Source organism: Pipistrellus kuhlii, unplaced genomic scaffold (assembly GCF_014108245.1).
Source record: "Pipistrellus kuhlii isolate mPipKuh1 unplaced genomic scaffold, mPipKuh1.p scaffold_m20_p_10, whole genome shotgun sequence".
In the NCBI taxonomy this organism is placed as follows: domain Eukaryota; kingdom Metazoa; phylum Chordata; class Mammalia; order Chiroptera; family Vespertilionidae; genus Pipistrellus; species Pipistrellus kuhlii.
Window position 1 is genome coordinate 6,918,231 of NW_023425405.1, and position 20,828 is coordinate 6,939,058.

General features: G+C 37.2%; 1 protein-coding gene across 5 annotated transcripts in view; it reads left to right on the forward strand.

Moving 5' to 3' along the window:
* The window catches only part of PTPRZ1 (protein tyrosine phosphatase receptor type Z1), a 173,227-nt gene that overhangs the window by 113,639 nt on the left and 38,760 nt on the right, over positions 1-20,828 (forward strand). For 3 of the 5 annotated variants that reach the window (XM_036425438.2, XM_045576337.1, XM_045576346.1), the window contains 3 exons: positions 2,340-2,386; positions 7,138-10,672; positions 16,234-16,378. In XM_036425438.2, the coding sequence (XP_036281331.1) occupies positions 2,340-2,386; positions 7,138-10,672; positions 16,234-16,378 (3,727 nt within the window). The remainder of the gene's footprint in view (positions 1-2,339; positions 2,387-7,137; positions 10,673-16,233; positions 16,379-20,828) is intronic. The other 2 variants (XM_045576350.1, XM_045576354.1) reach the window with 1 other exon arrangement.

Sequence of the window (20,828 nt, forward strand, 5' to 3'; positions counted from 1 at the left end):
CATGCCCTTGACAAGAATCAAACCTGGGACCTTTCAGTTCGCAGACCAACGCTTTACCACTAAGCCAAACCGGTTTCGGCATGATAGGACTTTTTTAAAATTTTTTATAAATATATTTTATTGATTTTTTTCAAGAGGAAGGGAGAGGGATAGAGAGTTAGAAACATCGATGAGAGAGAAACATCAATCAGCTGCCTCCTGCACACCCCCTACTGAGGATGTGCCCGCAACCAAGGTGCATGCCCTTGAGCAGAATAGAACCTGGGACCTATCCATTGAGCCAAACCGGTTAGGGCAGTTAGACCTTAAAAAAAAATTTTTTTTTTTAAAATGAACACTTCCTTAAGCATATTGGAGAGAAAAGCATATTTTCCGGCGTATAAGATGACCTCCTAATTTTTACAGTTAAAACATAGGTTTAGGTCTATATTCGCTGTATAAGACTACCCCCCACTTCAAAGAAAAGACTTACTTTGCCTTCAAGATTTGCAGGTAATTTTTGGCAATTTTGGTCTTTTGCCCCCGATTTTCGGTTGACTTTTTTTTTTTGTTTCAAAAGTCGTCTTATACACCGGAAAATACGGTACCTTTGAGATTTTTGCTCCTAGCTTCTTAACAGAGATAGAGCAACAGTATAATATATGTATCACCAAGTATTTGATTATGATTTGCCCTTATTAACATTAGAGTATTTTAAAAGTCCACAAGGAGTGACTGCGTTTGAAAGCATTGTCAGTCAAATTTTGCATTGTCTGACTGCTGAATTTGAAGATTTTACATGCATGACCTTCTTAAATTGCAGTTTTTACAAAGTCATACTGAAGTTGTTATATGTCTCTCAGTTTAGTTGCCTCCCACTTTAAATTCACATGTAGTGTTTCTTGCTTTCCTTGGTGGTTATAGAGACACAATTATTTCTGACTATTGAAATCGTTTTCATTGGTAACCTAAGAAATAAAGAACGTGGAAATCATGGTGAGGAAGGGGTTTCATACAAACAAAACTAAAAAAGAGAGAACAGTAATAACCCAAACATCCAAACTCCTTCTGTTTTGGTCAGTTGTAATAAGAAAAAACATTGAGAGCTAAAATTTAAGATTTGTTGTTCTCAGGGAATATTTTCATTTTTACAGCACAGAAAATTGTTCCGGGTAAGTAACTTTGAAATAGCTAACAATAAACACTATTAACTTTATCTATTTTTTTAATTCATGCATACCACTGTATCTTATGGGCTTACATTTTTGAGCAGCTAGAAATTTCCTGATAAAAATAAACTCAGGAAAGTCTATGTTATAAAACGGGCCTGGGTTTGAGAAACATTTATTGTTAGTTCAGTCATGCATTTGAAAATTCTATAGAGCTTGCATTTCCTTTGAGGATATAGAGAGGCATACGACAGAACATCAACAGCATGGGGATAGTGAAGAGCATAAACTTCGGTGACAGAATAAGATTTTTATAAAATAATAGCAATAGCAACCTCATTGTAGTAATGCCTGCACCCTCCCAGTTAGCCTGTCTCCCTCGGCAGCTCAGATGGAGAGTGAGCAGGAATCCTCTGTCCCCCAGTAATTGGCCATGGGGCTAGGTCTCTTGGAGAGAATCAGCTCCTAACCTTTTCTAATACTTACAGACAGATCTTGTTTTAGGATTCATATGTCCATGTACTAGAAATATGCTGATTCTCGTCTGTTGGAAAGTGGATTTGAATGATCCTGGTCATTACACTCTTTGGATGGGCAGCATTAACTGCGTTTCCCTGGGGAGGAGGCAGGGAATGCCAGCCCAGCCCAGACCTGCTGGAAAACACGCTCCAGTTTACCTGGGGCAGCACTCTGTGTATAGTTAGTTATGAGCACAAATCTGAGGAATTAAAGACGTAGTCTACCCTTAGTCAGAAGATTAACTTAGGGAATCGTAGCTGAATGAGAAAGTAAGTCCTGTTACTTCTCCCCCAAACCTCTGTCATCTCCCCAATTGTGCCTTCATCAGCTCTGCACAGGTTGTAAGTAAATCTGCACTGATGAAAATTCTTTGATTTTTTATACTCAGAACATCAGCCTCACTGCCTCCCTATCCTTCTTTAGCATCAAATACACGGGGGTGGGAATGGGGAAGGGAGTTGGATTAGATTCATACAGGTGCATGTAGTGTTGTGTTTTATAGTGTTCAGTAGTGTTGAAAACTGAAATTCAAGATTTTTATTTGGACATATTCTGTATTTTCAAAGCTAATAGTCTTTTTTTTTTGTCTTTTTCCTCTTTCCATACAAAGGTAAACCCACACAGCTAAAATATTGAATAAAAACATTAATAATTTTGTTTTTAATTTCATAGAACTTGACTTCTTTCCTGAATTAATTGGAGCTGAAGAAATAATCAAGGTATCATAGTTATATTTTATATTCAAATGTTTTAAACTTTAAAAGTCTATTATGAATTATTCACTAGGTTTCAGATATTACTTTAATAAAAATTAGTGTTGCATTAGATTTTGTAGGGTTGGTTGATGAGCTTCATAGATAGTCATATAATTGGTGTACATAATTTTTATATGAAGAACTTAGAACTTTTATTAATGGGTATAATAAAAATAATAGAGATGCAAAAAATTTGGTGATAATGAAAAATAAATCTTTAAAATAATTATGGCTATGAACTATATAGCTATAAACCAGAAATTGTTCAGTGTCAAATTTTTCAAAAAGAATAAAATAATATCAATTATTTTTCCATTTGTATTTTTATTTTTTAATTAATTCTTAATATTACTACAGTTTATTTATAACCAACTTAACTAATGATTAGTAGATTGATAATAACTATGGGCCAAAATACAAATTGAATATATTTTTTGTCCATTTAATTTGAATATTTATGTTTGGACTATTCAGATTATAATGTTTGTTTTTCAAGTAAAGGGGTAATTAAAAATATTTGTACATTTTAATGTTGTCTTAATTTTTAAAAGATAGAGAAACTGACTGATATACCTTATATTTAATCCTAAACCCAAATGCACTATTCATCTTAACTGAGATTATATGTTTAAATCCAGGTGCTATTGTTAATATAGTATGAATGTGTGTGTGTGTGTGTGTGTGTGTGTGTGTGTGTGTGTGTGTGTGTATATATATATATATATATATATATATATATAATCATAAAGTGTGATAACTAATGCTATTATCTAGCAATAAGTAGCAATTAGGTTGTGTTTTACATCAATACTTTATATAACTTACAGCAATTCTCTCTTGCAAAGGATTATTTTATCAAATAGTCAGTTTATCTATTAACGGGAGCTCCATAGAATTCAGCTAAGGGTATTTCTGTGTGAGTGTGTGTGCCTACATGCTTGTGTACACATGCGCATGGATATGTATGTACCTAGAAATTATCACCAGAATCAAGCCAAAGGCAGGAAAAAGAGAATATTTTTACACTGTAAATTCAAACCTTTAGTTTGTGTCTTAAACTGGGAGTCTGGGATTAAGGTTCCAGCAAGATCAGGTTCCGGAGGGGGCCTTCTGGGTGCAGGCTGCACGCTTCTCCACATGGCAGCGAGCAGAGCAGAAGCAAGTTCTCTGATGACTCTTATAAAGGCACTGATCCCACTCGTGAGGGTTCCCTCTTAAGACTTAATTTTAATTACCCCCCAAAATCCCCACCTCCTGATGCCATCACATTGGGAGGGGGTGGGCACAAACATTCAGTCCATAAACACTGCTCACTTTAATTGACTCATGCAGGAATGAATGATAGAGGTTGGAGAATATCTAGAATACATTTGTAGTGGGTTTAAGCTTCAATATGGAAATGAATAGTTTTGGGATGTTTCTTGGATCCTCTTTAAGTAGAATTGTATGACTTTGAAAGACAAAGTATCTCCAGCATAATCAAGGCTTTCCAATTATTTTTGAAAAATGGAATTTGTGAAGCGCAGATCAAAACCACAGTGGAAGAGAGATTCACAACTCCGTAAGAAATTAGAGGAAGAAGTAGCCATTAAAATATTTGTATAATCGTAAAGCATGACTTACATATTCTTCTTGAAATGCTGACAAAGGCAGTATGGCCTCATAAAGATTTTCAAGATTGGATGGGTATGATTAATAAATGATCCGTCACCTTCATCAGCTTCTAGTAGGTATCTGAACTTCATAAAGTCTAAAATCTGCTAGAAAAAAAGAGAAATAGAAAGGAGGTGTGTGTCTACCCGCATATAGTAATTTTTCCAGATTTAACAGAAGAAGAAGGTGTGTAGTATTATGTTTTAAGAAAAATTTTATAGAAATCCACAGAACTTATGGTAGGAAGATAATAAAGTGTGTTTGTATAACAAAAAGAAAGAGAAACAATGCTATTGTGGGATTTGATAGAAATTGTTAGATTATGTAGAGAATATAGATGATGTCTTTTGGGAACTTTGGTTGAGAAGGGGAGGAGAAGGTGGAATAATAACTAGAAGTTAATTAGAGAGGGTGGAGTTGGTAGGCCCCTGTTTTGGGTGTTTTAGTGTTAGGAGGAGGTATGTGTTTGTCTGTGGCTTCTATTTTTCCTGTAAACATTAAGGTGAATGAAGGAAGAGGAGAGGAAAACAGAGGTTCGAATAGAGCAGAAAAAGGTTTGAAAGAGTCTTGGCAGAGGATAAGAACATGGAGTGATACCAGAAACTAGGCACAAATCCAGATTTGCAAAAATGAGGAAGAGTTGAGAAAATCCATGTTGTTAAACTTGACACTGATCCTCAGCAAAACTTTCAATCAGATTATAAACCAAATTTTTAAGAACTTCTAGGGAAAGGAGAGATATCTGGCACCAAAAAATTTTCCCCAAGAGAGTCAAGGCAATCTATTCTTATTTCCTTTTTTATGAAGTATTTGGGCTTGTAGATTAAGTGAGTATTTTATTCAGGAAAATTATTTGGCGAAAGCACTTGGGTTGTATTTATGAACAAGATATTAAACAATGCAAAATTACATGAATAAATACTGACCACTAGTGAGGCAATTGTCTAGGGCAGTGGTCGGCAAACTCATTAGTCAGCAGAGCCAAATATCAACAGCATATCAATTGAAATTTCTTTTGAGATCCAAATTTTTTGAACTTAAACTTCTTCTAACGCCACTTCTTCAAAATAGACTCGCCCAGGCCCTGGTATTTTGTGGAAGAGCCACACTCAAGAGACAAAAGAGCTGCATGTGGCTCGCGAGCCACAGCTTGCCGAACACAGGTCTAGGGGATCTAAAAGAATATTTATTTTTAGCATCAATACAATCTAGATCATTGAAATTGAAATCCTTCCCAAAAAGTCAACCTATCTCTTAGAAAATATTTAAAATCAAAATAATTAAGTTCTGGATATGAAAACTTGTTTTTTACCAATGTAGCTTTTCATATGTAAGAGAGACATGATCATGAACACACGTGGTTTAGGATTCAAATATTATCTATGGATATTGGTCAGGTTCTACTGATTAATTTCTACTCAGTCACTTTTTTCTTCTTTTAAGGGACACGGCCCTAAAAGACCTAACAGGTGACAGTGCTAACAAACTGAAAATCATATCTCATATGGGCTAAAAATATAATACTTTGATACCTTTGGCAGTTTCGTTTCTAAATATATAATTAGGCATGTTATAAAATGAACAGACTAAGTGGTCATGAAAGGCTGGGCCACCTGAATGGTGTTTCCAAAGGAAACACAAAATTAAATAACTAGCACTAGAAATGTATTTTGACAAGTTGTCTCTAAAATGTCTGCCTAAGTCATTTGTTCGGAAAGTATTCCAAACAAAATGAAAAACAAAAATAAATAAAAAACCTCTTTCTATTATGAAGACTTAAAAATTGTGATTTATTCTTAATATACACAATGAAATATGCTGAATGTGCAACTACTTTAGTCTTTGAAATAAGTTGTTTCATTGACATTTCATATTACAAAAAGCTAATTCCTATTTAGTTTGTTGTCAGATGCACTGAACAGAGAAACATAAAACAAAAAAATAATAAATACTATGTTACATAACACTCCCAGTAAATAAATGTAACTACAAAGTTCCTTTCAAAACTGTGGTATCTCTTAATTTGATTACTTCATTATATAGCATTAAAATAAAGGCAGCCATAAATAAGATGTTTTCATTAAATTTAATTACTCTCTCTAGAGCAGTGGTTCTCAACCTTTCTAATGCCACGACCCTTTAATACAGCTCCTCATGTTGTGGTGACCCCCAACCATAAAATTATTTTCGTTGCTACTTCATAACTGTAATTTTGCTACTGTTATGAATCGTTCAGTCAATATCTGTGTTTTCCGATGGTCTTAGGCGACCCTGCTAGTGGTTCTCAATCTGTGGGTCGAGACGAAAATAACTTTATGGTTGGGGGTCACCACAACATGAGGAACTGAATTAAAGGTTCTTGGCATTAGAAAGGTTGAGAACCACTGCTCTAGGGGGTGGATGATAAAGATTATAGTATAGAGCAGGGATTTTCAACCCGTGTGCCAGAACACTTTTTAAAACATGTAATACCTGGCTCTTTAATTAGAGGCACTGACCTCTTTTCCCTTAGATTGTTAAGGGAAAAGACAATCTTTTGTCTTTTAAAAAATGTTGTCAATTAAAAAAATATCAACATCCCGGCCAGTGTGTCTCCGTGGTTGAGTGTCATCCTATGAACCAGGAAGCCACGGTTTGATTTCCAGTCAGGGCACATGCTCAGGTTGCCACTAAATCTCCAGTGGCAGAAGGCAGCAAATCAATGATTCCCATCATTGATGTTTCTATTCTTCTCTCCCTCTCCCTTCCTCTCTGAATAAAGAAGGAAAAACATATTAAAAGAAAAATGACAACAGCCAACCCAATAACCTCCCAGTTGAAACAAAATTATATCTAATTGTTTCAGCAGATTGGAAAAAAATAATATATTTTTGTTGGGCCACCGAATTTTAGTCATTAGTTTTTTTTGTGCCAAGAGATGAGAAAGCCTTCTCTGGAATGGTGCTTTATGGGAAGTCCCCGAGATCTCACGAAGATTAGCAGTATAATGCAGTATAAGATATTATAAAACAGAGATTTAGCTGTTCTCTCATGTTCCATTAAATCTTGTTTGCTTTTCCAAGGAGGAAGAAGAGGGAGAAGACACTCTTGTGAACCCTGGTAGAGACAGTGCCACAAACCAAATAAGGAGAAAGGAACCCCAGAGTGCTACCACAACAAACTACCATCGCCTGGGGACCAAATCCAACGAGGCCAAGACTAACCGGTCCCCAGGACGAGGAAGCGGATTCTCTGGAAAGGGTGCTATTCCCAGCACGTCCTTAGATTCCACCTCCCAACCAGTCACTGAGTTAGCCCCAGAAAAGGAGGTTTCTTTGACATCACGGACTGGGACCAAACCTCCTTCTCTTCACTCTCCGGAAGGCTCTTCAGCCTCTACAGCAGTCCTCAGATTTCCGCAGAAGACCGTGACTGGGACTGCGGAACCTGTAAGCACAGTTTCTGGAGTGGAATCTCAAGAGGTGTCCACTGATCTCGGAGAGGAAGAGAGCTTACTCGTCAGTGTCAAGCTTGAAGGGGGAGCTGATGATGCGTCAGGCTCCAGTCCCACCCCAGCTGCTGGCCCGTTTGCCTCTGAGAACACATCCCACGGGTATGTGCTTTCTTCAGACAGCCCGGAGGCCATCACCGCTGACGCCCTTCTCCCAGACCCTGTGAGAAATGTCTCCGAAGAGCCAGCATCGTCGGGTTCAGAAGACTCCCTCCGAGACCCTTCCGGGGAGGGAAGTGTGTGGTTTCCCGGCCCCATGGATGGGAGGACACCGCCCGATGTTGGGTCAGGTGGCGAGGGCCTTCTCCAGACCCATCCCACCGAGATCCAGGTGGACCCATCTGAGAAGACGGCCGAGTCCTCTTCCCCAGGCCCGTGGGTGTCCCAGCGTCCCCCGGTCACAGATATGGAAATGCCACCCTCTTCTTCCTTTGCCTTCTTCCCCACCGAGGGGACACCTGGCGCTTTCACTCCGTCCTCCGGGCAACGTGACTCGGGGCCCACCGTCGGCGTGGTCCCTGCGCAGACCACGCAGCCCGGGTACAACGGTGAGACACCTCTCCAGCCTCCCTCCAGTAGTGACGCCTCTCCTCTAGCCGCCCCTCTGTCGCTTGGCCATCCGATCCTCGACACTCCCCCTGCCGCTTCGAGTAGTGATCCGGCCTTGCATGCGACGCCTGTGTTCCCCAGTGTCCCTGTGTCATTAGAACCCGTCCTGTCTGCCTCTGGTGGTGCGCCTCTGCTTCCGTTTTCCTCTGCTTCCTCCAGTAGTGAACCGTTTGGCCGCCTGCACACAGCCTCTCAGACCCTCCTTCCACGAGTGACCTCCACTGGGTCCCTGCATGCTTCTCTGCCCGTGGCCGGGGGTGATGTCCCGTTAGCGCCCAGCCTTGCCCCGTACGCTCCCGTGATGCCGCATCAGGCCACTCCTCCTGCTGCTGCTTCAGAGACGCTGGAATTCAGTGGTAGTGAAGCTGGTGTCCTTCATAAAACGCGCCTGTCTCCTCAAGCTGAGCCGTCCAGCGGCGATGTCACCGTGCATGCACGTTCTCCGGGGCCCGGGCCTTCCTCTGCCCTGTCTCATGCCGAGGCCTCCCGGCACCTCTTCACTGCCTCTTACGGTTCTGCGGTCCCCGTGCATGGTCCTGTCGGTGTGTCTCCTCGGGGTTCCTCACTTAGCAGTCCCAGCCACACCCCCACGCCTCAGCCTTCGTTACTGTCCCCAACCGCACCATGGCTGCAGCCCACTCACGGCCTCTCTGGTGACGGGGAGTGGCCTGGAGCCTCCTCTGATGGTGAATTTCTCTCACCTGACACAGATGGTCTGCCAGCCCTTAACATTTCCTCACCTGTTTCCATAGCTGAATTTACCTATACGGTATCTGTGTTTGGGGATGATGATGATGATAAGCCGCTCTCTCAGAGTGATGTAGTGGATGGAAATCAGACTGAACTGCACATTTCTCCTCTCACGGAGATGGGTTCCCAGTCTGAAAGCACGCCCGGCCTGCACAGTGATGTGAATGAGCTACAAGAATCCCCTGTTTCCATTTCTATCACAAAGGGCATGCCTCCAGGCTCGCCTGCTTATACCGTCACTAGGGCTTCTGATCATGAGATTAGTCAATTTCCAGAAAATAGCTTTTCAATTCAACCTACACATGCAGTCTCTCAAGCACCCGGTGATACTTCCCTTACACCTGTGCTTAGTGCGAGCTCAGACCCAGCGCCCTCTGACCCTGCTTCTAGTGACATGTTATCTCCTTCAACTCAACTCTCCTTTTACGAGGCCTCCGCTTCTTTTAACCCTGAAGTGTCGCTGCCACCTTCTGATGGTGACACATTGCTCACAACTGCTCTTTCGGCTGTGCCTAGAGAGCCAATGTTGGCTGCATCCCCCGAGGTTGAGCACATTAGTCCTACAATATCGCATCTCATGGCATCCACTTCTGCTTCAAGTGAAAACATGCCACTCTCTACATCTGTGTCAGTTTTTGGTGTGTCACCTGCTTCTAGTATGCCTGCTGCCTCACTTGAAAGTGTAACTGTTTCTTATACCAATAAGAAAGATGTTGAACCAGTCTTGCTTAAGAGTGAACGTTCCCAGCAAGTGGTACCGTCATTGCTCGGTAATGATAAGTTCTTCCAAACGGCCGGTTTGGAGACTAACCAGGCCTTTCCCCAAAAAGAGAGGCAGGCATTTGCTACTCCTGTTTTATCGATGGATGTACCTCCCCATACACTTTTCACTAAGTTTGTCTATCCTGATGAAGTCTTTACCTCCTCCCAGGGTTCCATTCCTGAGGAGGTGTTGGCTGGTATGCCAACAGGTGTTCCCGATACACTTTTCACTGCTGATCATTCTGTTCCTTTCGGAAATGTGCATGTTTCTATTCCAGCCGCTTTTCCCAACCAAGAAGGTTCCGTTGCCACAACAAAGTCGCTGTTTCCTTCTGAAACAATTTCCGTGCTGACTCACAGCGCCAAATCCGATGCTGAGTTAGTGGGTGATGATCGTGATACGGATAATGATGATGATGATGATGATGATGATGGTGATGACAGAGAGAGAGATGGCTTAGCTGTCAATAAGTGTATGTCCTGCTCCTTCTATAGAGAATCCCAGGAAAAGGTGATGAATGATTCAGACCCCGAGGAGAATGGTCTTGTGGATCAGAATAACCCCATACCATACTCCCTGTCTGAGAAGTCTGAAGAAGAAAGTAAAGTCACAGCTGTGACCTCGGAAAGTCAGACCTATATGCACAGAAGTCCTGATAAATCACCATCACCAGATGTGCTCTCCCAAAAGCACAATGATGGGAAACAGGACAGTGACATTCAGACTGCTAACGCCCTGCTTCCTTTCACGGCAGTATCTACAGTGTGGGCGATTCTTGCAGAAGAGAGTGGATCAGGGCAAAGTATGTCAGACAGTCTTAATGAGAACGAGACCGCCACAGGTTTCAGTTTTCCAGATGTTAATGAAAGAGCTGTGGCTGGGGTCCCGGAAGCAGGTGACTCAGAAATAACCCCTGGACCCCCACAGTCCTCAGCACCGACTGTTGCTAGCAGGCACTCAGAAGTGTTCAACATTGCAGAGGCAGGTTAGTTGTGGATCAAAAGGATAGACTGAGGCTGGTGGTTTTCTTCCTCAAAAATTAGGAAAGTCAGGAAAACATAGAAATTTGGTAAAATGATGTATCAGTTTTTAACCAAAACTTCAAATCAGTTTACGATTTTTAGGGTATGATTTTGTTCATTACTTCAAATGAATACTCAATTTTTTTTTTTGCTTTTTATTAAAATATTGTTGGCATACCATGTTGTGTTAGTTTTAGGTGTACAACATAGGGATTCAACATTTATATACCTTGTGATGTGTTCAGCACAAGTCTATTAACCATCTGTCACCGTGCAAAATTATTATGCTATTGTTGGCTCTATTTCTTATGCTGTATGCAATATCCCTAGGTCTTATTTATTTTATGACTGGAAGTTGTCCCTCTTATTCCCCTTCACCTTTTTCAGTCATTGCCCCATTTCCCCACCCCAATTCCAGAAGCCATCACAATTTGTTCTCTGAATCTGAGTCTGTTTCTGTTTTGTTTGTTTTGGTCTTTAATTCTCTGCAAAAGAGAGAAAGTGACTTTTATTTATTGTCAGTTTTTCATGTTCTACATGATGCCTGCTGTATGTGGGAGCAATTATGCGTGCATAATATATTTTTACTTATCCTGCTTTTTGAATGATAGATTAACGTGTGCTTTTTTAAAGATAATTTTCATATTTACATATTTTCTAAAATAAGTTATAAATGAAATCTATTGAATTCAAAAATGAATTATAAATTCTGAGAGTAATATGATATAAGCACCTTTTTCTGACCAGCCCCATGAAAAGGAATTACATAATTTGCACCATATTAGCTTGGGAACTTTATAAAAAAGTTCTGTTGCTAACTTTTGAGAGTGAATGGTGTGCTTCTTTATAAAATAAGGTTTTAATTTTTTTAAATTGTCTTTGTTTGATTATCTTAATGTTGCCTAAAGAGGGCAGTGTAAACTAACAAAGCACAGTCTACTATGTACTTGTTAAATACCTTTCTAAGAAGTTAAATAATGGACATTAATATGCAGTGTATTTACAGGTATTGTATGACAAGATGCAAAATGTTAGAACACTTTCTGTGGAGATGCATTTCATTTATTAATGTATTTTATGAAAATTAGTTTATTGGCCAGATGTTTCTTAGAGCAGATTATTTATAGCATGTTTTCTTCAAATGCCAATGAGGAAAAAAGGAAATTTAATACCATTAACCACATGGGATACTAGATAATTTTATTGAATTCATCATAAGAATTTTACAATTTGCTTTTATTAAATTTTAAAGCACTTTTTAAATTAACAATGAAAATAATTAAATCTAACAGTAAGTTAAAAGACAGGCTAGAGTAACATCTTTCACTATTATTGCATAAAAGTGAACATTTATAATCCAGAACACAGACAGCAGACTCATTGGGAGATTTTTTCTCTTTCATTATTTGTATCCCTTCAATTGTATGCTGTTCTTTCAATACAGCAGCAATTAAAAGTTTGTACATTTTGATAGAGAAGTTGTCTAAGTATTTTGACTTGATATTATTTAACTTGATATTATTTAAAAACTTAAACTCTGTGTGAGAATAAATAATGAACCCATAGGTCACCATATTCACTAGTGTATAAATATATATATACATATATATACATACATATATACATACATATATATGTGTGTATATATATATTTATATATATATATATATATATATATATAGAGAGAGAGAGAGAGAGAGAGAGAGAGAGAGGAGAGAGAAGAGAGAGAGAGATGGCTCCAATTATAATATATTTTTTAAATGTTTATCAAATGCATTTTAGAGGAAAATATCAGGAATCAATCTATTTTTCTGTCCTACTGGGTAGTGACATTATTGAGATATTCTTGCTAGATTATGCTTTTATAGAAAAACAATATATATAGGGAAATAACAAACCTAGAATTATTGACTAAAACTTAGCAATTTCTCTTCAACAAATCTTAGTAGATTTATGAATTATTAAAAGTATGTTTTCCCACTGATGAGGAGAAAACAACATGAATATAGCATCCCACATCATAAAATAACAATTAATAAACTAATAAAGTAAAACAAGATTAGGGAAATTATGGCTTGTTTTTAAACCTTTATCTGTAAAAAGAATAATACATAATTTGTCTTATCAAATAATTTAATAGGCCTCTTTGTCAAATGCCTATTGACTAATTCTGAAACTTATAATTTGATTATGTATCTTTAAAGATAGAATAACTTACAAGACATGTTCCTCAAAATAATATAGGTAAGCCAAATATTATTATATGCAGTCTATGACTGCATAAACCTAGACACAGAGATACTAGATTATCTGATCCAGGTCAGTTAGGGAGTTAATACAAAACTGAAACTGAAAACCTGAGTTATTGGTGTCTATTTCTCAGGACTAAGCTTTTGAGATTATAGATAATAAAATATGTATATAATGCTTAGTTTGTAATGCCAGAATTATAATGTTTTATTCTGAAAAGTTACTTTAAAATAATAATCTTAGTTTTTTTATTTTCTAATTGTCTATTAGTAGATTCTTGCCTTATCATTTCAGTAAGTCATATATACAATTTAGCTTATATCAAATTAACATTTTAGTTTAATATATATATGAACTATATAATATATATAAAAATCAGTACAACTAGTTGTTATTATAACATGCAATGCAATCAGTTGATTGTGTGCATTGCCCTGTAGTATCCCACCTTGAACAAAAAAACCTAGGTTTCATAATATATAATTAATTATTATGGACTTATCATTCTAATTTCTCAATTAAAGATTTTATTTAAAATCAGAACTCTCAGAAAACTTAAGAGAAAGTCTGTATACAAAACTATATTGTGCACATGTGTATGTACACAGAGTGTATGGTATATATGTTAATTTGTTATGCATTTTATGTTTTCTGTATCTTATATAGCACATATATGATTATACATACCTCATATGTGTTGCACATGCATATATATAAATGAGATATGTATGTATCTATATGTTTATATGCATATTGTTATGAATATTTGTAGTCATTGAAGACCTCTGTAATTATATAAGCTCACTTTGTATGTAAATTAATGTACATCATTGGTTCTCAAACTTTAATGTGAACCAGAATCACCTGAAGGACTTGTTAAACACAAATTTCAGGGCCTTATCCACAGTGTCTTTAATTTCGAGAGAGAGAGAGAGAGAGAGAGAGATGGAGAGGAGGAACAAACCATTGACTTGTTCCACTTATTAATGCATTCCTTGGTTGATTCTTGTTTTTTGTGAGGGGAGGGTTTTTGTTTTTTTTGTTTTTTTTTGTTTTGTGTGTGTGTGTGTGTGTGTGTGTGTGTTTGTTTTTTTGTTATTGTTTTTTTGCTGGTTATTTGTGTATTTTTAATTCTTTATTGTTGAAAGTATTATATATGTCTCCTTCACCCCCACCCCCCACCCCATTGACCTCTCCCAGCCTGCTTCTGCCCCCAGCACAGGCCCTCACCCCACTATTGTATGTGTCCATTGGTTATGCTTATGCATGCATATAAGTCCTTTGGTTGATCTTTTACCACCTGCCTCCCACTTTCCTCTGCCTTCCCTCTGAGGTTTTACAGTCTGTTCACTGCTTCTGTGTCTCTGGATCTATTCTTGTTCATCAGTTTATGTTGTTCATTATATTCCACAAATGAGTGAGATCAGGTGATGCTTATTTCTCCGACTGGCTTATTTCACTTAGTATATGCTCTCCAGGTTGACTCTTTTATGCCCTGATTGGAGACTGAACCTGTAACCTTGACATATCAGGATGACACTCTAACCAACACTCTAACCTACTCAGCCAGGGCACCACTGAGTTTCAGGAAATATGGGATAGGCCCCAAACATGCATCAGGGGATCCAATGCCACTAAGGACTGCACTTCAAGAATAACAGACACAGATAATATTAACCACCCTGTGTAATTACTAGGTACCAGGAACTTTGCTAAGTGGTGATTTCATTTATTACACAGACTTGCCATTTAGATCATGATCGTTGTGATAGATAAAAGTATGAAGACAATAAAATAAGGTGCTTTTGTAAATTTCATAGAGGTATTTTAAAAGATTCATCGTCAGATTAATTCATTTTCTAAATGAGCCTTGCCCTAATACAGAACTGCCAGAGCACATGGCTAACAGAGTAGAAAGTAACCGGATTCTCACAGAATATTAACTACAGGAGTCAGTTGACTTACAATATTTCCACTTTTCCATTTTATGATTTTTAGGCACATGCTTGAATTCCACTATATTTTTTTTTAGAAAATGCATCCATAAATTGAAAGAACAAACATTTGTGGAAATTTGGGTATCATTTCTGTGCCTTGGATCTGTATGAACAGATTAAATTGTTGGCCCTTTTTGCAGCATCCAGTTACAGAAGGAAGTTATCATTTTACATCTTAAGCTCTCTGCATTAGATATATTTTGCTTATGAATGTATATCACTCTCAAAATATTTCAGTTTCCATTGAATTCCTTTGTCTCATGTCACTAATGGTAAGGTACTTCGTACAAAAGCACCAAATGTGCCATTTGTGAGGAAGCGGTGGAGACTCTCCTGGAGAATGTAAATGTAGTTCTTTCTAAACCTCTCCAGGCAGACAGGTAATGGTGTCAGCATGTCATTATGGTAGAACAGTTCTGTTCAGGCACTTTGTCTCCCACTGCACACACCTCAGAGTAGAAGGGACGGTGGTGCCTGGCCACTGACACCCCGGATTCTGAACCACCTTTACCAACTTGGACAGCGCCAGTGGCAGTGATTTTGAAAATGCTAGGACAATGACATTCCTGATTGCTCACAAAAATACTTGCGACCTTTTTCAATGAACCCAAGGAGAGAATTTATTCTTTTTTATTTGCATATTTGAAAATAACTTCTTAGATCTATGAAGTCCTTCCATTCACGTGCAGTCGTATTTTTCTTTTTGATATTTTTATTTTTGAAACATTTGATAAGATAACATTTTAAAGCATCCTGCACCTAAATTTTAAATAGTTGTTATCTTCATTAAGGTTTATCTTAATGTAAGAAGGGTTGTCCTAAGATTCTCTTTGAATGAAATGATTAACTGCTCCTAATTATTTACCTAATTTCGAGATTAAAAATTAGTCTTATATGGTGATTCACTAAGTAGCATTGTTTTCCTGATTGTTTTATTTAAAAGCTGGATAGCCTTCTTATTTTAATACTTCCATTTCCCTTTTAACAATCTTCTCAAGGCAGTATTATGCTCACTCTTGCTATGGCTCCCCTACCGGGGTGCCAATCTCTGTTAGGATTTTATAGTTCTTCAGGTCTGATCTCCTGCCTTCTTTTTAGATTTTGGTTTATAAATTGGCTTATAATAATAAACATTCTTTGCATCATAGAGTCAAAATTTTAAAGGTAAGCAATTATTTGCAATTGTTTATGATTGAAAATTGCAATTATTTTATTGAAAATGTTGTAACTTTCCTTGACACTTAAATATCAACTCTCTTCATTTTCTCCGACTACAGAGGCCAGTAATAGTAGCCATGAGTCTCGTATTGGTCTAGCTGAGGGGTTGGAATCCGAAAAGAAGGCAGTTATACCCCTTGTGATCGTGTCAGCCCTGACTTTTATCTGTCTAGTGGTTCTTGTGGGTATTCTCATCTATTGGAGGTAAGTTGAGTGTTTGTTTTGTAAATGTTTCTCTTAAAGCTCAGATTTTTGCCCGTTTTTACCTGAAAATTTGTCAAAGCACATTCAGATTCCTTTTACTTGAGAGCTACCATTAACTTATGCAGGTACTGTGAATGAGATTAATTTTTGAATCCAGAGTCATAATAATAAAAGATTTGATTATTCTTCATACTTCAAACAATGAAAGGTAAAATAGAGGACCTTTGGCTTAAGTTACTATAATACAGTACTCTTACAATTGTACTTTCATATTTATCTAACATTCAAACCTTATCATAACATTTAACATGATTATAAGTTTATCTGCTTCAATGCTCCCACTGTTATAATTTTAAAAATTATTATTTAGGAACACATAATTTTTGATATAGTAAAACATAGTTTTTTAATTATTGGATTATGTACAAGATGCATACAACTGCATACTAAAAAAAATAGTACCCCAGACGAAACCAGTTTGGTTCAGTGGATAGAGCATTGCAGACTGAAGGGTCCCAGGTTCGATTCCGGTCAGGGGCATGTACATTGGTTATGGGCACATCCCCAGTAGGGGGGTGTGCAGGAGGCAGCTGGTCAATGTTTCTCTCTCATGGATGTTTCTAGCTCTCTATCCCTCTCCCTTCCTCTCTGTTAAAAAATCAATAAAATATATTTTTTAAAAAGATTGAAAAAATAGTACCCCATATATAAAAGTAAAATTCAAGCAATTAAAATATGAATTTAATTAGAAAACAAAAAATTTAACATAAAGACCTATGGGATTTGAAAATATATTATAATTTGCCTTGAGGATGAAATTTAGCTTCATTCCCACCAATAACATACTAAAATCTTGAAAAGATAGAGAAAATTGTATCCATCATAACCGATAGCAAGATGAACACAAAGCAAATTAGTGAGTTTAACATGGACACAAATGTAGGTCAGTATAGCTGTTATGATTGTGTCAGTTAGTAAACAAGAACTTTATAACAATAAAGGGAATCATATCTGTAAACCAAGAAAGAATATAGCTTAGCATTTTCTACTTCTGTTTTCAAAGAGCATTTTGTTCAGAAGATCTATAATTAACTCCTTTTTGCTATAAATCCATTAACTACATTTTGATAGAAACCCATATTACCATTCTTTATGTGTTATCCCAAAATATATTCTCATTTTATTAAAAAATATTTACTATTTAAAAATATTGACAATTTTCCATGTACTACAACTATGAGAGAATATTTTTAAATGAATGAATGACAGTCACTTCTGTCAAGAAATTTATGCTCATTGAGGGGGAAAATTCTCTATGGAAATACTAGTATATAAAATATCATAAAAGTACATGCATGTAAAGCTAAAAGTGGTCTAAAAGAACTAAAGAGCTAAAGGTAACTGAGAACAAAGGATCTTGCCAGGCCAGAAATGGCAGGCAATCATAAAATGTAGTGTTGGAGTTGAGCAAAATTCAGAAGGTAGAGATAGGCCTGGCTGGCATAGCTCAGTGGTAGAGTGTTGACCTATGAACCAGGAGGTCACGGTCTGATTCCTGGTCAGGGCATATGTGGGACATACAGAAGCAGCCTACCAATGATTCTCTCTCATCATTGATGTTTCTGTCTCTCCCTCTCTGAAATCAATAAAAATATGTTAATAAAAATATCTTTGAAAACCTTCAACAAGGCTTTGTTAAAGAAGAAGAAGAAGAAGAAGAAGAAGAAGAAGAAGAAGAAGAAGAAGAAGAAGAAGAAGAAGAAGAAGAAGAAGAAGAAGAAAAAGAAGGTGGAGATAAAGGAGAAGGCATTGCAGGCAGGAGGCAAAACCAGAAGCAGCATGAGCTGAGAGCATGACATCGATTGGCTACAGTAGAATGTTTTCAAGGCCAACTGCATTTCATACCTGATTTCCTTTACAGAACAGAATAGACTGCAAACTGTGGAGAACAGATCATGCTTCTGTTATTGTACATGGGTTAGGTGCCTATTTTGCACACAAAGCTGCTTTTTTCAGTAAGTTCTGTAGCTGACAATGACTCTTTTTCCCAGAAGATCCCATGCTCTGCAGAGTCCCGAGATCACAGTACAGAATTCATACATGTTTGCTCAACAAGAATTCATATTGCTTTTCTCCCTTCTTACCAACAGTGATATCATATTTATTTAAATGACTTATTTATATCTAATCTGATTCCCCCTGCCAAATCAGTGTTTGAACTTATTAGGAATTGGAGTTAAACAAATTTAAAATAAGATGGAAAGCAGGACCTAATTCTACTTTATAGTAAATAGTGCTAGAACAAAGTTCCAATGAAGATGTCAGATAGTTTAGTTATAACCTTGAAATAATTATTATGAGTCTTCTAGTCTCTTAGTATTTTAAGTTTATTTTCTACAAATTTATTTTCTCTTATTTCAATACAATTTGATATTTCATGGAAAATTAAACTTTGGAGTGTTTTTTATCTTATATTAATAATGGGTTATTCCACCTGTATTAAGCATGGAAAAAATATAAAATTATAAGTAAAAATAAATTTTACTTTCACAATGAGATGTTTCTCTTTTCCTCACAAATAACACGTGATGTACCTTGAATAGAGAGTGCATTAGCACTCTGGTGTTTTATGTGTGTGTGTGTTTTTAATATATTTATTGATTTCAGAGAGAGTAAGGGAGAGGGAGATAGAAACATCAATGATGATAGAGAATCATTGATAGGCTGCCTCCTGCACATCCCCCATCAGGGATCAAGCCCAAAACCTGGGCATGTGCCCTTGACCAGAATTGAACTCACAACACTTCAGTCCGCAGGCTGACACTCTATCCACCAAGCTAAACCAGCTGGGCTTTAAGCATATATTTTATATCTAACTATCAAATGTTTTGATAATTTTTGCTACTTTTACTTACCCATTTCAGAACTTGACATATTTGTTCTACTCACATCCACATGAAGTTAAGTAACTTTGAAATGTAACCTTTTAGATCAATAATATGGTAGTGGTATCATTTGCTAAATTACAAAATGCCAGTGTTGTAACATTCTTCAAGATTTGTGTCAATTACCCAAATTCCAGTGTAGATGCATTTGTGAACAATATGATTCCACTAGTCAATTTAGGCCTTCCTGGAGACTGCAGCCTGTGGAAAGGTTAAAAATCATGCCAGCCCGGCTAGCAGGTCATGGTTCTACTCCCAGTCAGGGCACATGCCTGCATTGCAGGCTCGATCCCCAGTAGGGCATGCAGGAGGCAGCCGATCAGTAATTCTCTCTCATTATTGGTATTTCCGTCTTTCTACCTCCCTCTCTGAAATCAATAAAAAATATATATTTTTAAAATCATACCAACAAGAGTCCCAATGGCCCTTATATGGGTTTCCAAGCTTACATATTTAAACATTTTTCTAGCCTAGTTTTTAGAGGAAAAATATAACCTCAGAGTATGATGATAAATCCTCTCGTCTAATTTACCTAACTCAAGGTGGTCTATGTTTTGTGTAAATCTTGAGAGAAAATATGTTGTAGCTGGAAGACAGAATTAGAGTTATAAAATATAGATCCCTTCCCCAGTTCATCCTGGCATTTGCTTTATGGCCTTGGGCACCTCACTCTCCCATCTAAGAATTAGGCTTCTCCTGTTACCATTTGCAGGGAAGTTTTAATATATAGATTACCGTAAAGATTCCAGTCAGACCTTTCAGGTTTCTGTCATGAATTCAGCATGAAGAATGGATATTGTTTCATATTTGTATAAAAATCTAAAAAATTGAGTAATAATTACAAAATTTTAGTTTTTAATTCTAAATACGGTGATGAAAAGGTGTAAATTGAATAATCAGATTAACGTTGATTGATAGGGCCTATGTCTGCAAGTTTAAAACAGTTATCACTTTCTCATCATGGCTGAGTGATAATTAGCAGGAGACATTGTGATCAACACTTAGCACATAGATGTGAAGACAGTCACTGCTTATACAGAACAGATGGACTATAGATAGTGAGTCTTGTCATACATTTAATAATATGCCTTGAAATTATCTTCCAGATGTTTTAAGGTATAATTTACATAAGCTAAGTTGTAAGTTTCAAAGATGCAAAATTACTTTATAAGGAAGATATTTAAAAAGTACCTTTTAAGCCAAAACTGGTTTGGCTCAGTAGGTTGAGCGTCAACCTGCGGACTGAAGGGTCCCAGGTTCAGTTCTGGTCAAGGGCATGTACCTTGGTTGCGGGCACATTCCGGGGGGGGGGGGGGGTATTGTAGGAGGCAGCAGATCGATGTTTCTCTCTCATCAATGTTTCTAACTCTCTATCTCTCTCCCTTCCTCTCTGTAAAAAATATATTTTTTAAAACGTACCTTTTAAAAATTCAAAGGATAAAAAATTTTAGAGCTGTTTTAGTAGTTAGAATCTATCAAAACAAAAACAAAACAAAACAAAACAA